General features: G+C 40.9%; 1 protein-coding gene across 1 annotated transcript in view; it reads left to right on the top strand.

Annotated features, from left to right (window-relative positions):
- The first annotated feature begins 5,721 nt into the window (after nucleotides 1-5,721).
- The window catches only part of emc2 (ER membrane protein complex subunit 2), a 22,614-nt gene continuing 13,618 nt past the window's right edge, over nucleotides 5,722-14,717 (top strand). Inside the window, exons 1-4 of the mRNA XM_010769094.1 lie at nucleotides 5,722-5,737; nucleotides 5,850-5,914; nucleotides 6,775-6,860; nucleotides 8,786-8,966. Coding sequence (XP_010767396.1) covers nucleotides 5,722-5,737; nucleotides 5,850-5,914; nucleotides 6,775-6,860; nucleotides 8,786-8,966 — 348 coding nt within the window. The remainder of the gene's footprint in view (nucleotides 5,738-5,849; nucleotides 5,915-6,774; nucleotides 6,861-8,785; nucleotides 8,967-14,717) is intronic.

The following is a 14,717-nucleotide window of genomic DNA, read 5'->3' as shown; positions in this document are numbered from 1 at the left end:
TGTGTGTGTTTTGGCTGTTTTGTTTCTCAAACCTTTTTGCTTTTGTATGTCTTTTGGGGAAGTTTTTAATTTTGAGTTTCAATATGTGTTAATTTTGGTCAATTTGCAGTAGTTTTTTGTCTCTTCGGGTCATTTTGAGTGTCTTTTAGCGATTTAGTGTCAAACCGTTGTCCTTTTCGTGTCTCTTTGGGATAGTTTTGTGTGTGTTTTGACTGTTGGGTTTCAATATGTGCTCATTTTGCAGTAGGTTCGTATCTCTTTTGGTCCATTTTTGTCCGTCTTTTAGCTATTTAGTGTCAAACTGCTGTCCTTTCGTGTCTTTTTTGGGTAGTTTTGTGTCTTTTTTGACTTTAGGGTTTGAATATGTGTTCATTTTGGTTGATTTGCACTAATTTCGTGTCTCCTAGGGGTCCTTTAGTGTGTCTATTAGCTATTTAGTGTCAAACCGTTGTCCTTTCGTGTCTCTTTGGGATAGTTTTGTGTGTGTTTTGACTGTTGAATTTCAATATGTTTACATTTTGGTTGATTTGCAGTAGTTTTGTTTCTCTTAGGGGTTATTCTGTGTGTGTTTTGGCTGTTTTGTTTCTCAAACCTTTTTGCTTTTGTGTGTCTTTTGGGGAAGTTTTTAATTTTGAGTTTCAATATGTGTTAATTTTAGTCCATTTGAAGTAGTTTTGTGTCTCTTAAGGGTAATTTACTGTGTGTTGTGGCTGTTTAGTGTCAAACCCTGGTCTCTTTGTGTAGTTTTGTGTGTGTTTTGAATGTTGAGTTTCAATATGTGTTCATTTTGGTTGATTTATAGAAGTTTTGTGTCTCTTCGGGGTCATTTTGAGCCTCTTCTACCTATTTAGATACAAACCGTTGTCCTTTCGTGTCTCTTTTGGGTAGTTGTGTGTGTTGTTTGACTGTTGAATTTCAATATGTGTTAATTTTGGTCGATTTGCAGTACTTTTGTGTCTCTCAGGGGTTATTGTCTGTGTGTTTTGGCTGTTTAGTGTCAAACCCTGGTCACTATGTGTCTCTTTATAGTAGCTTTGTGTGTGTTTTGAGTGTTGAGTTTAAATTTGCACTCCTTTTGTGTCACTTTGTTGGTGTTTTTTTGTGTCTTTTGGGTTTTTAGGGTCATATTTTGGTCATTTTGTGGTTGTTTTGTGTCTCTTCCCACTGAGCCCTTGTGTACTCGTTCAGTAAAAGCAGTATTCTCCGTGATCTCACCTCTATGGGATTACTGTTGACCACCACAAATATGATGCTGCTGGTGTCTGTTGCACTGCGGACCCCAAAGTCCAGGATGTTCTCCTTCAGACTGGGGGGCAGGACCAGAGGCTTTTCAAAAAAGGCGACAAAAAGCAAACACGTTACACAGACGCATATCAGCAAGAACCAGGATGTCTCCCCTGCCTTTCAAAGACATAACTACATATATGGTCAAAACTGAAAACTGAATGTGACTTCTGTTTTTCTTCACAAGAATTTTCAACGTGGCAAAGGACAAAGCAACTAGTTCCTCATAAAGATATCAGACTGCAATTTAACTGAGACAGAAACAGCTGGAGATACATTCCATTTCTACAAGCTAACGGCTTTAAATGATCAACTCATAATCACAATTTCAAGGAACTAGTGTTATCTGTTATGCAATGTATCAGCTTGTCTGGAAAACATACATTTTAATCCTTTTTCTGCCAACTTCTCTGCTTCAGTAGCGGTCTTTTATGATGACAACAGACTTTTTAAGTGATAAAAATGAAAGTTATAAAGGTTAATATGCTCTTTGTTCAGTACTGCTTTGATGGTAGGTAAATAAGCTATATGAGTGTCCATTGTGTACCTCCAGGAAGCCTGTGTAGGCCCGGACAGGCAGGTGAAACTTGGATGCGTTTGTGATGAGCAGGATGTTGCTGTCTATGTGAATGGAGGGCCGCACAGGTCGGAAGAGCAGGGAGAAAATGTAACGAGACTCGTGTGCGGGGATCAGGATGGGGGCGCTGAAGTTCTGCGCCTGAAACAGAAAGGGAAGTCAGCAGATGTAACAATTCACACACATAAATATCAGCTGTTTGGATGCTTTAAAGCAGGGTTGCATGAGGTATTTCTTCACAGATGACGTGTTTTCTACAGCAGCAATAAACTGCTTTGGATTTGTTTTTAAAACACAAAAAAACATACATTTCAGTCTAAATGCAAGCTATATTCTCACCACAAAGCCATTCTCTATGCTCTCTTTAAAGCCACCAGACTCCATTTAAAAACAGTACATTTTATATCTGTTAGTTTGTTTGTGTTTATCAGGGTATATGCAGGAATCCTGAAGTCAGATCTAATTCCTTTTAAGACCTTTTTTAAGACCCTTCCCATACATTTTAAGACCTCATCTCCACTTGGAGTTCTAACCGGTTACCTTGGCGACACACTTTACCTCCCATTGACTATATACAGTATTGATTGTCCTTCCTCCTTATCTTCCAACCATTTGGACGCAAACTTGCATTTCCCCATAACGATGTTGTTTAACAACCGGCGTAAACGGAGCTTCGCGGCTATCAAGCAGTGAGCGTGCGATGTCCTGTTCAGATGACGTCAAATCCAAAGGGATGCCATAAATAAAGTACACAGAATCACACTACACACCTACGCAATGATTACATTCAGGCAGACTGTAGAATACAACCTCTTTGGACAATTTATATACTTATTGAAAACAAGCTACAAAATGTAATACCTTGGAAAATGCCCTTTAATACTTTTTAATAGCCTTCATTTTCGCTAAATTGATTTATCAACTTTTAATACTTTTTAAGACCCCACAGACCCCCACCGTACCTGGCAGATCTTTTAAAACCCCACACGGTCACTGAGGTCTGACAGATTACTTCTAGTGGTCCCAAAATCAATGTTAAAGCAGCGAGGAGACAGGGGCCGTTTCTCTATCTCGAGGAAACTGGCTTCCAAACCAATATTTCAAGGATACTACGTCATCGAGTGCCGCAGAAGAACTGTTCCAATCTCCAGCATACTTGGAATTCCACCGAGGCCGCGTCCTTGGTTTGGGGGTAATTTAGAGGCTGCACATGGGTAGACTTCGCGTCCTTCAAATCCCCAGAATGCTTTGCGCACGGACCAATTTCCCCAAATCTGTGGCGGAAAATGTAAGGCGGGGCCTCTCATCTGACACACACCTGCACACTTGCTCGCCTGTTCCACTCTTCGTTTTCCGAATGCCAGGAAGGATTCTTGCCTAGCTTCTGAAGGAAGTGACTCGGAAGACATGTGCTACCAAGGAAGCATCCTCGCGATTGAGAANTCCTTCCTCCTTATCTTCCAACCATTTGGACGCAAACTTGCATTTCCCCATAACGATGTTGTTTAACAACCGGCGTAAACGGACCTTCGCGCGCCATCATTGATGGCGCGCGAAGGTCCGTTTACGCCGGTTGTTAAACAACATCGTTATGGGGAAATGCAAGTTTGCGTCCAAATGGTTGGAAGATAAGGAGGAAGGACAATCAATACTGTATATAGTCAATGGGAGGTAAAGTGTGTCGCCAATGTAACCGGTTAAAACTCGTCTTAAAAGGAATTACATTTGACTTCAGGATTCCTGTGTATATACCCTGAATCAGTACCACATTGTTTTGTCACATTACAAATCTAGTCAATTTATAAAAAGCTGTATTTCTTTATGACTATTGTCAGAGCTTTCTAAATGAGAGTGAATTAGCATTTTAAAGCCAATCCCCTTGATTATGTAAACATTCATTACAAATAATATTTGGGGTAACATCGGTTGGGATATTTATACAGGTTGCTAATGCCTTAAAATAACTAACTGAGGTTATGTAAATGTTATATAGTGTCTATGCTGAAAGTGATCTTTACATATGTATTTTGAATGAAAACAGACATATACTGTTGTAAACCCAACCACACCGAGCCTAGCTGTTGAAACTTGTTCTGGCATGTGAACTACAGTAACTGTTAACACATCCCAGACTGATGGGTGAGAAACATTTACAGAAATGTTAGTTCAGCTACTTTGGTTTCACAAAACATCAACAGTGTTTTTTTTAACAATGTTAGCAATGTTTTATTTTACTACATTCTCTGCTTATGTTTAACTTCCAAACCTCATCCTTTTCCCCTCTGAAACCTTTCAAAGATCACTTTTTCCATATCCATGCATCAATAAATTATAACAGTAGATAGTGTCTATTATAATAGTTCGTATTGTCCAAGATGTCTATTATAAGGAAACTTAATTATGAGTTGGGTTGTATGGAAATCATTTTGATATAGTTCAAATAAAATGTAACATTGAAAGGTGATTATAGCAATTTTATTTTATAGCATTTTCATGATAATGTTACAGCCAATTTCCTGGAATGTAACAATATTACTGACATTTGAATTAGTCATTTATTACCAACTCACTGTGGAGAAATGAACTTCATGAATGGAACGCTTTACACAAAGGCTCCAAATGTTCCTGCATTTATTATTATATATCCGTCAAAGTTTGAAATTAATGTATCGTTTTTGAACATTATATTTAACAAATTGCATACATAAAATAGTAAATGTGGCATTACATTTAAGGGTTGAAATGTTATTATAGCAACAGGGTGGGCTTTGAATCACCCTGAAGGGTTACTTTTCGTCTCCTCGACACGGCTACTTGCTAAATAAATCAATATTTTGACACATCATTTAGTTTTATTCTGATTTATTTTAATTAAAATTAATCGTTTGGCTTCCATTATTAAAAACATCTGGAGCTGCAGCAATAACAACGTAACTTAAAATGACGGCAGCACGTGTTAAGGTTTTCTGGAGCTGTCAAAGTCTCTTCACATTTTCTTTTCCATTAACCAGTCTTTGAACACTGCCAGAGCCCATACTGTGGGTGCTTCTCAATGTCGAGTAAAGCTGCTCCAGAGCCACTATTTCAAGCATACTACGCCATCGAGTGCTGCCGAAGGAGTGTTCCATTGTCCAGCATACTTGGAATTCTACCGAGCCCGGCGTACTTAGTAGCGAGAAATTTCGAGGCTGCACATGTGTTGACTCAGCGGTCTTAAAATCCCCACAATGCTTTGCGCACGGACCAATTTCCCCAAATCTGTGGCGGAAAATGTAAGATGGGGCCTCTCATATGACGCACACTTGCTCGCCTGTTCCACTCTTCGTTTTCCGAATGCCAGGAAGGATTCTTGCCTCGCTTCTGAAGCAAGATGCTCGAAAAACATGTGCTACCAAGCAAGCGTACTCGACATTGAGAAACACCCCGTGTTCCTGTTAGTGTTTACTTCCTTTTAGTGTTTACTTCCTGTTTGTCTTCCGTCTGTCTTATTTGTTCATCTTTTAACTTCTCTCCTTCTCTTGTTTTCTTGTTGTCTATTCCTTTCTTTATTGGGGAGTGTTTAGCCATCATGAACCAACAGTTTTGTGCTCTCTATAAATAATACGTATTCCATATTGTTTTCTAATGTAAACTAATTTGATTGTTTTGGCAACATTTGACGTTAAATTGACCAGATTTCTTTCCTCGTATTGATTTGGCTGTAAATAGTCTTTGATCAGAGTGTCCTTAACTGCTGAATCTCCAGGTCATCCAATCAGAATCCAGTATTCAACTAAGCCATGATATATATTAAATGAAATGGGGGAAGTTCTGATGCTGCTGATTCATATCATGGAAGCTTGTTTGTGCGTGTTGAAAACATGATGTGCAGCTGTTGTGGGAAAGACGCAAAAGTGGGGACGTCAAATACATTTATACATGTTACAGCAGACAGTGGAGTGGAAAGGGCGTTAACACAGTCTTCTTTGTCCCTGTCTCTTCTGCCCAGTTTGGATTATTTATGAGCAGGTGATGATTGCAGCGCTGGACTGCAGTCGGGATGACTTGGCTCTGGTGAGTTTTTACCGCTCCTTCCTCACAGCCATTCCCTGCTTAGCAGCACCCCCTCTGCCAAATGTGAAAATGTGATTTTTTATTTGGCCAAATGGTATTAGTCTGTACTTTGGAAAAACAATTTGCTCAGTTGGAATCGGAGGGTGTAGCAAATGAGCGGAGAAGCATGCTTCAAGTGTTGGCCATGATCCCTTATGGAGTTAAACAGCTTTTTCCCCCCCTGAGGATTTATTTGCCATCCTTGGGCTTAATTTGATGTTTCTGACTTATTCATAACTCTTAAAATCCACATAAAAAGACCAGATCATGATTATTGAAATGGTTAATCTCCAATCAGTATGAATGTAGCGACTCCCTTGGCAGAAAGAGTGACTCATTGCGTAGAGAAAAGGCAGAACTCTTTGGAGTCTTTGGAAATAGTTGTCTGTTGGCTATCCTTGAAGCCCCGCTGCCAGACAAAAAAAAAGTAAAGGAGCAGCTGATGGATAGCGTTTCCATATCAGGTCATACTTTCATCTCATCAAGGATAATGCTGAATGCGATTACAACCATTCCTCAGCTCTTTCACTGCGGTGCAAACCCTCTGTTTAAAGGAGAACATGGGAGCATCCTTATTCCCCTTTTTATTGTACCGAGCGTGGTTGCCTAAATGGTTAACATACTGTAGTAACAGCAGATTCCCGCATCTAATTGGCCTTTTTAACAGTGTGTTTTTAAGGGTGTTTGTTTAGCTGAAACATAGGCAACATTTTCAAGGCAGGTGGTTTGTATCTTTAGCGTGTGTGAGAGCGTAACATAAGATTAAGTAACAGCCAACTATAATTGGTCTTTTTCTCTTTCCTTTGCCCACATCTTTGCAGACCTGTCTACAGGAACTGAGGAAGCAGTTTCCAGATAGCCACAGAGTGAAGCGATTATCGGGCATGAGGCTGGAAGCTTTGGAAAGGTAAGCACCGGGCACCAAACGCTCCGCAGGCGCTGCTATGTGTTGTATGTGTCTGGGAGGCTCGGGGGCGAGAAACTCTTCCTTAGTGTTGTACAATAGTCCGGGTGTGTGTAAGTACAGTATATGCGTGTGTATGAGGGGTAAGTTGTGTTTATGTTGGATCACCCAGCATTCCTTTTTGGAGCATAACAGAATGGAGAAAGAACGGGTTCAGCGCTGGGTAGTGCTGTGGCCCTTTTAGCCTGAGTTAGGGATTCCCGGGAAGGAAGTGGTCGGATCCCAATGTTATTCTGGGGGTCCCTCAATTTTCTCTGCTTTCTATTTCTCCGTTGTTTCCTTATTGTGTTAACCTCATCCCTCTCTTCTTGCCTATTTTCATTCTTTCTTTTCCTGTCCTGTTTTGATCCCTTTACTGCGAGTGTGTGTGGGCCCTGTAAATATTGACATGTCACCACAAACTCCACTTCAACTCCCTCCAATGATTTATTTGTGAATCTACAGTTTATAAAAAAAAAAAAAGAGTAAGCATGAGCAAATAGGATAAACAAGGGGTATTTTAGTCTGTACTGAGGCTGAAGTAAGGGTAATTCAATCTGTTTACTACCTCGCTCCTACGCGGATCGCCGCTGCTGGTTTATTGGTTATGTCGGAGTTTATGTGATAATTGAGAACGATTGCTTCGGCACTGTCAGATTAAATAAACGGCACCTCGGGGTCTAATTGGCAGTAGACAGAGCTACATTCCAATAACACAGCTTCAAACAGCGCGTCCCTTCCCCTCCACACACACGGTTCCTAAAGAAATAAAGCAAATCAAAGAGGCTCGTGAGCGGTTGCCCGGTGCCATCTGAAATCTCCCAACGTGTGGCTGAGTAATAAAGTGAATGTGAGGGAAGCAGTGGCGCTGGAAGTGGGCCTTCTCCGCGCTAATGGGAACCAGAGTCGCTTCTGTCTGTTGCAGGCTGTGGGCGGGACACTTCTGATCACTGAGCCCTGCCTTTGGCTGCTAAAACGTTAGTGTTGCAGATTGTCCCGAGCAGAAGAAAAACCCCTTTCTAAAATCATCCTTCAGCGCCTGATTTGACATGACAAGTGAAGTGCACATACCTCCTTTTCCCAGATTTCTTTACCGTATGATTTGATATTTACAGCTCATAAATTTCCTCTTTAAACAGAATCATGTGGGCTCAATCCAGCAGTTTAAGGCGTGCCATATTGTGTGTGTGTGTGTGTGTGTGTGTGTGTGTGTGTGTGTGTGTGTGTGTGTGTGTGTGTGTGTGTGTGTGTGTGTGTGTGTGTGTGTTGTGTGTGTGTGTGTGTGTGTGTGTGTGTGTGTGTGGTGTGTGGTGTGTGTGTGTGTTGCTGTGTGTGTGTGTGTGTGTGTGTGTTGTGTGTGTGTGTGGTGTGTGTGTGGTGTGTGTCTGTATGTGTGTGCCTGTATTTGTGGGTGTGTGTGTGGGGGAGAGAGAGTGTGTGTGTGTGTGTGTGTGTGTGTGTGTGTGTGAGAGAGATGGGCCAAGAGACGGACAACTGAGTCGACAAGTCGGCTGCAGATCTGGACCCATGTAAAAGCAGCAATTTAATTTTGTTTAAAGGTGAATCAAACTGGATACAATCAAATTAAAATACAATCTTCAAAACGGTGCTTTGTTAGTATTGATTTCATGACTCATTGTGAAGTGATACACGCCTCTCTCAATTTCGGGCCGTGTGACCAGCAACCTAAACGTTAAATGTGTGTTTATGTTTTCCTTTAGATCACTGCTGATTTCTGCACAGCCTCAATGTAATCACAGGAACCTGCCATGTTGTATACAGAAACTTGATTACCTTGAACTGTCTTTGATTTCCCCCACCACCTAATTTTATCCGACTTCGGGACTGGGATTGGTTAAAAAAAAAAAATGTGTGTTCTCTCTCTCAAGATACGACGAGGCCAGCAAGCATTACGATGCCATTCTCCAAGACGACCCCACCAACACGGTAAGAAAAGCAGAGAAAGAAAGGGAAAAGTCCCGCAGCTTAGCAGTTCTCCTTTGCATCACTTTGTGGTCTCAGCTTTTTTGGAAGGCTTTAAATCTGCAGAGGCACTTTGGTGTTAGCAGTGTGAGTTTGCAAAGTTAAACTCCCCGTGGCCTCTCTGACCTCAACCACAGCGCTCATCAGCCTTTCGCCCGAAGGAGGGGGCTGGCTGGGTGTGGGTGTGGGTGTGTGTGAGTGTGGGTGTGTGGGGGTGATTCATGATCTTAGTCAGTGGCAGACATGTTTGGTGGAAGTAAAGCGTAAATAAAGGTCTCGCCTTTGAAGATGGTGATTTACTGGACCGTCAGACCCCCACCCTGCGGCCTGTCCCACCTTCTCTATTGCCGGCTACTGGCTTCAGGTGCAAGGTCTGCTGTGTGGGGATGCCCCGGTGAGGACATTTCCCAACAGCTTACTAAACTTGTGGCAACACCGATAGGACCGAATACACCTGACATTTTACAAGAAAATAGTTTTTGATGCTTAAACGTTGAATGGCCGTGTATCTTCTTGCCTCTGGGGTCAAGCTTTCACTGCAGATCTTTCAACATTGTCTTGTCTGCCTCCTTTATTATTTGCTTAAACATTTTTTTTTTGTAGGTTTGAATGTGGCATCATTTGTTATTACTTGCATCTCTCAAGCCAGAGAGTAGGCGGGGCTTATCTCCATGTAGATACCAAGATGTTTCATCGGCCTGTTTCTTGCTACTCTGTGCTGCTGTACAGAGAAGACAATATCAGTTTATAAGTGTAGTTCTGTAATCTGGCTATGTATTGATCAGTGTCTCACAAATAAGAGTTTGTTTTTTTCATTTTAGGAACAGGTTTCAAAATAAAATTCCATAATCTTATACACATTTTTTTCTCTGTTATCATGCTATTATTTGCCACACGCCGGCTATTCACTGCTGCTTACTACCGAATATCCGGAGCCCGAAAAATGATATTCGGGACAGCCCTACTGCAGAAACAGACTCTTATTCTTCGGATGCCATGTGAAGATTATTCACACATTGCTGTGGGATGTTTGCAAGTGATATTGGATATTGGCAGCCTTTTAGCGTCTGATTTCATTGGCTCAACTGGGACATTAGTTATACTTTAATTTTAAGAGTCGTTGGGTCACAGGTAGGGCTGCACGATATTGAAAAAAAATGACATTGCGATATTTTCTTCCCCTGCGATATATATTGCGTTTTTTTTAAACTATATTTAACCGGATGAAGGATTTTAGTCACGGACGTCTGGATCTTAACATCATACCTTAAGTCATGATCTAACATGTCATGATAATGCATGTTGCTTACCCTCAAATAAGGGGATTCATCTGTGAATGAAGAAGAGAAGAACCTTTTTGTATCCAAAATAGTTCCAGATGGCAGATGTTGCTTTTCTTTTTGGAAGTAAATCTTAATTCTTGCCGGTATTGTCCTCCTGTCCCCGCTCATTTTTTACCGGTGTTTTGATGGTCTGCAAACTAGCGGGCGGGGCCTGCTGTGATCTGATCAAGAATGATTGTGATTGGTGGCTTGCTGTGCATGCAGAGCCTGCATGTCACTCACTCAAGTACCCCAGACATGAGAGCCGCGCAAGTTTTCCTTTTGTAGCAAGCAGCAAAATAACGTGTTTGAGTTAATGTACCTACTTAATATCGCACGTTCTAAAAAAAGAAAAATGAATTTTTTTTATTATTATAAAAAATTAATAAAATCGCACGTCCCTGCAATATGAATATCGTGCATGCCCATATCGCGGTTATCGCCATGACACGATGTATCGTTCAGCCCTAGTCACAGGATACACTTATTTTTAAAAGTCAATCCACAGGCTGAATTTCACACCAAAAGTTGGCATATGTTTTCTAAAATATATCAGCTCTGAGGGACAGAAGTACAACTAGAACTTGATAGCATCCAGTAAATAGGCTCAATAAAAAATGTATTAAGCTGGACTAGCTCAGTGGTAGGGTATGGCTGCCCGCCCATGTATAGAGGCTCAGTCCCTACAGCCAAGTACGCACGTTCAACTTGGACCTGCAGAATGTATAGGCATGCCATCTCCCTCTTTCAACGTGATATCTCTCAATAAAGGCAATATTACCCAAAAAATATATTTTAAAAGAAGAAGATTCAATTGCCTAAAACAAATGCCACAGATCAATAAGTCGGAGTCTATTGTCCAAATGTATGCTGGAGTTTTGATCCGCGGTAGCTCTGACAAGAAAATAACACTGGGACTGTTTCAGTGAATACTAATGAAAATGTTTTGTCCAAGTCACGCTCTTTAACACAAGTTTGAGTTTAAATCTGCAGATTCCTTGTAACAAAGGAAAGTCATGTTAAGAGTTATGTTCCATCAAAGTTATATCAGCAACAAATTGCTTTGCACTTTGCCAGTGTTTGGACAATGGGAGTTGTAGTTTCAATGAATCCCAGGGCACCTCCCCAAACATGGCACAGATCCTGTGGGGATCCCAGGGACATCCTCGGAAAGGGACTGGTCCGTTTCCTGGTCTCTGCATGCTGAATTCTGCCACCCTAGCGAGGCCAGGCTGTCACTCAAACCCGGGGCCGGGAATGGAACAAACCGACAAATAGGTCTTCTGTCCCTGGGATGTTAACCTTAAACCTTTTTCCCACATTCCTCGTCATGAATGACTTGGGTGTAGTACCCTAGGGTGGAGCGTTTGTTATGATGGCATAGTTTAGGGTCACCTTTCTCAGATGTTATCTCTTCCCTTTATGTTCTCCAACATGCTCTTAAAAGCCGGGCAGGGCCTGAGAAATGGCGGAAAATTGGCCACCACAAGGAAGACTTGCGAAGCAACCCAGCATGCGAGGCAGAGATTGGAAACTGAGCTGTTGTAATTACAGGCTGTGGAATAGATGTGGTACCCATTAACCAAAATGGTTGAATCAACAAAAATTGCTCACGGTTTTTTTTGCCAGCGAAGGGTCCAAAAAAAATTTCAAACTCTTAGCCCTTCCATTGCCTGCTATGTTCCAATGCCTACAGCAATGATCTGGCAAAATTATTGTCTGCGTGCGTAAATGCATTTTTCTCTGCCTTTTCTATTTCTAATTGTGATAAAAAAAATAGTTTAAGCCCACACAATTTGCATACAAGCATTCAAAATGTTCCCATAATTTTTGGTGTTTGCATTCAATTTCAATTCCATTTTACCCTAATTGTTTAATATGGACAAGCTAGTATTTCTTAAATAAGCCACTGAGGTCACAAAGAGGGCCCTTGAGGTTGACCCGCAATAATAAGCAATTACAGATTCATTGAAGGACGAGATTGTATTTGTTTAGGTCAGGTCATAAGAAATATAAAGCCCCAATTACATTTTCTTTGACCACATGAATGTGAAATGTAATCACAAAACGAATTGAGTTTGACATAAAGATAATAAAATTACATGTTTTGCGAGTGATTATAATTGAAAATACACGCCTCCATGTGCAGATGTAAAAAAAAACCCATAAAAATATATTTTTAGGGAGCTGTCTTTCACTCTCTTACCTCCCATTTTTTTCTTCCATTAAATTGCTAGTATATACAGTGCGAGGTGTGCCACCCTTGCTGTGATGTTTCTTATTATAAAGGGAGGTTGCGGTAGGTCGTAGTAAGAGCCAGGGGTGATGTAAATAATCCAGTCCTCACTCCCAAAGTCTCCTCGGAGCGCTAATTAAAAAAGAATCACGATAACAGAGGGTTCAGACCCACTGCCAGGTTTTTCTGGATCATTAGTTAGAGAAAGGAGGAGAGAGAGGAGTGGTTTGGAATTGCTTCTCGTTTAATAAAGTGCCGTGTGACTCTCCGGGCTACCAACTTCCATATGTTCCTTTGAGCCCCAAGTGGTGCTTTATCTGGGAAGGAAAGGGGAAAAAAAGCTGGGAGAAGAAAGAGGTGGGCGTGGTGACAAGTGCAAAAATCCACTTTCAACATCGCTGTAAAAAAAATCTGCTACCCTTTTTCGGTATTGAATGAGGATAAATCGCCATGCTTGTAATTTAGTCTGAAGTCAGTATAACTTCCTGAATTCCACATAAAAACAATTTCCAGTGAAAGGGACTGAATGTAAAAAGGTGTGTTTTATAGTTTGAAGACATTAAAAATAAACTAAAGGTTGACGTGTTGCTTCATATTTTCCCCCTAAATATGCCTTTAGAACTTCCTGATATTAAAAATACACAAGGTTTTGAAACATCAGAAACAGGTTTATCGCCAAGTAGGTTTACACATACAAGGAATTTGATTGGTGTATGGTGCATAACTAAGACACACAGACAGAAATTGTAAAATAATGAACTATCTATAACTATATACAATTTAATATAGAGTACTTACAAGAAATATAACATACACAAACAAGTAAAATACTCCAAAAAAATCCATCCCATTGATGGATAAGTGGATTTGTTCTGATGGCAGTGTCAGGCCCAAATGTACAGCCCCCTTAGACATGACTCATACACAGCCCTCAATAGCTTTGGTTAGGAGCGCAGGAGAGGAAGCCCTACTCAATCAAGTGCCAGCCCATAAATAAAATAGGCTGTGGCAGGGCAGTGCGCTTCTAATGGAGCAGCAGCCTCCTGTTAAGGTTTTCACTTGCTACCAAAAAGAACTCTGAGAGGGAAAAGGAAAGGGGGCATTTGGAAAAGTCGCTGCCGCAGGAGTAATACTTTCTAATTCAGATTGATGAGAATCTAATCCACCTTATAAGGTCATTCCAACATCAGAACCAAGCGGAAAGCAATTTTCAGCTGATGTCAGTTGGGATGGTGCAGCGCTCGATGCGTGCCGTGCCGGCAAGGAAGACAGCCGTTGGGGTTTGGTGGAGTGTGCCATTTTCCCCACTTGGTTATGGGATGACTCACCACTTTATCTCAGCCACGGAGTTCATTCCAACTCCCAAACATGGACTTATAATGCATATGTCCGTCTTCTGTTGGACCTGGCCACTAACTGTCTATCCATATGTCTTCAGAATCAGAATTAGAACCTATTTCTGGGCCTGCAGTGGATAAATTACTGCCGTTACAGCAGCATGAGATCAGTGCAGATGAAAGACAAGAGTAAGAAGAGTAGACATTTTAAATGAAGAGGCACATTGATAAAATACATCAAGAGTAAACTGTGGTAAAAAAATCAGAAGCATTATTTGAAAAAAGGAAGTAAACTTATAAAAGTACTGAAGGAGCTGCTAACAAATTTGTAAATAAGTTATAACATTCTTTGTAAAAAAGTGAAATCCCCCCTCCCCTGTTGGGCTTATCTTAATTTACATTTACCCTGCACAGAAATGAATACACTTGAATTATGCTGTTGTGCACATTTAATTCTTATCAATATCGCAATAGGGAGCGCAATATCCATAACGCACTTAGCGCAAGATTTGGTAAAAGGAAAAAGTATTGAGCTGTCCCGGCTTACAACGGTGTTCTATAGACTGAATGGAAAAAATCATCATTTTGGAAAGATTTTCTAAAAAAATCACATCAATGGTTATTTTTTAATCTCTTTTTCATTGATATTTCGAAACATTTCAAAAAAATTATAATTTGCAAATAATATCGCAATATCAGTCAATATAATGGCTTTCATCTATTTTTCGTGCAGCCCTAGTGTCGGAAGTGTCCGTGCCTTTTGTCCTTTTCTGTTCATGGCTGTTGTAACGCACACAAGTGCCGATTCATCCTTAGAGAAGTGACTCAGTCCCACAGTGCAACCTGGAAAAAGGATTGTGTTGCGCTGAAAAGACACTAATGTACACACTTAAAACTCACAAATCTTACACTCTCCCATCCTCTGGCCCCCTCCCCTCCCCCC

Source organism: Notothenia coriiceps, unplaced genomic scaffold, assembly GCF_000735185.1.
Source record: "Notothenia coriiceps isolate Sejong01 unplaced genomic scaffold, NC01 NC01_scaffold00006450, whole genome shotgun sequence".
Taxonomy (NCBI): Eukaryota; Metazoa; Chordata; class Actinopteri; order Perciformes; family Nototheniidae; genus Notothenia; species Notothenia coriiceps.
Note: the sequence above shows the minus strand (reverse complement) of the source record. Positions and strands in the feature narration are given on the sequence as shown.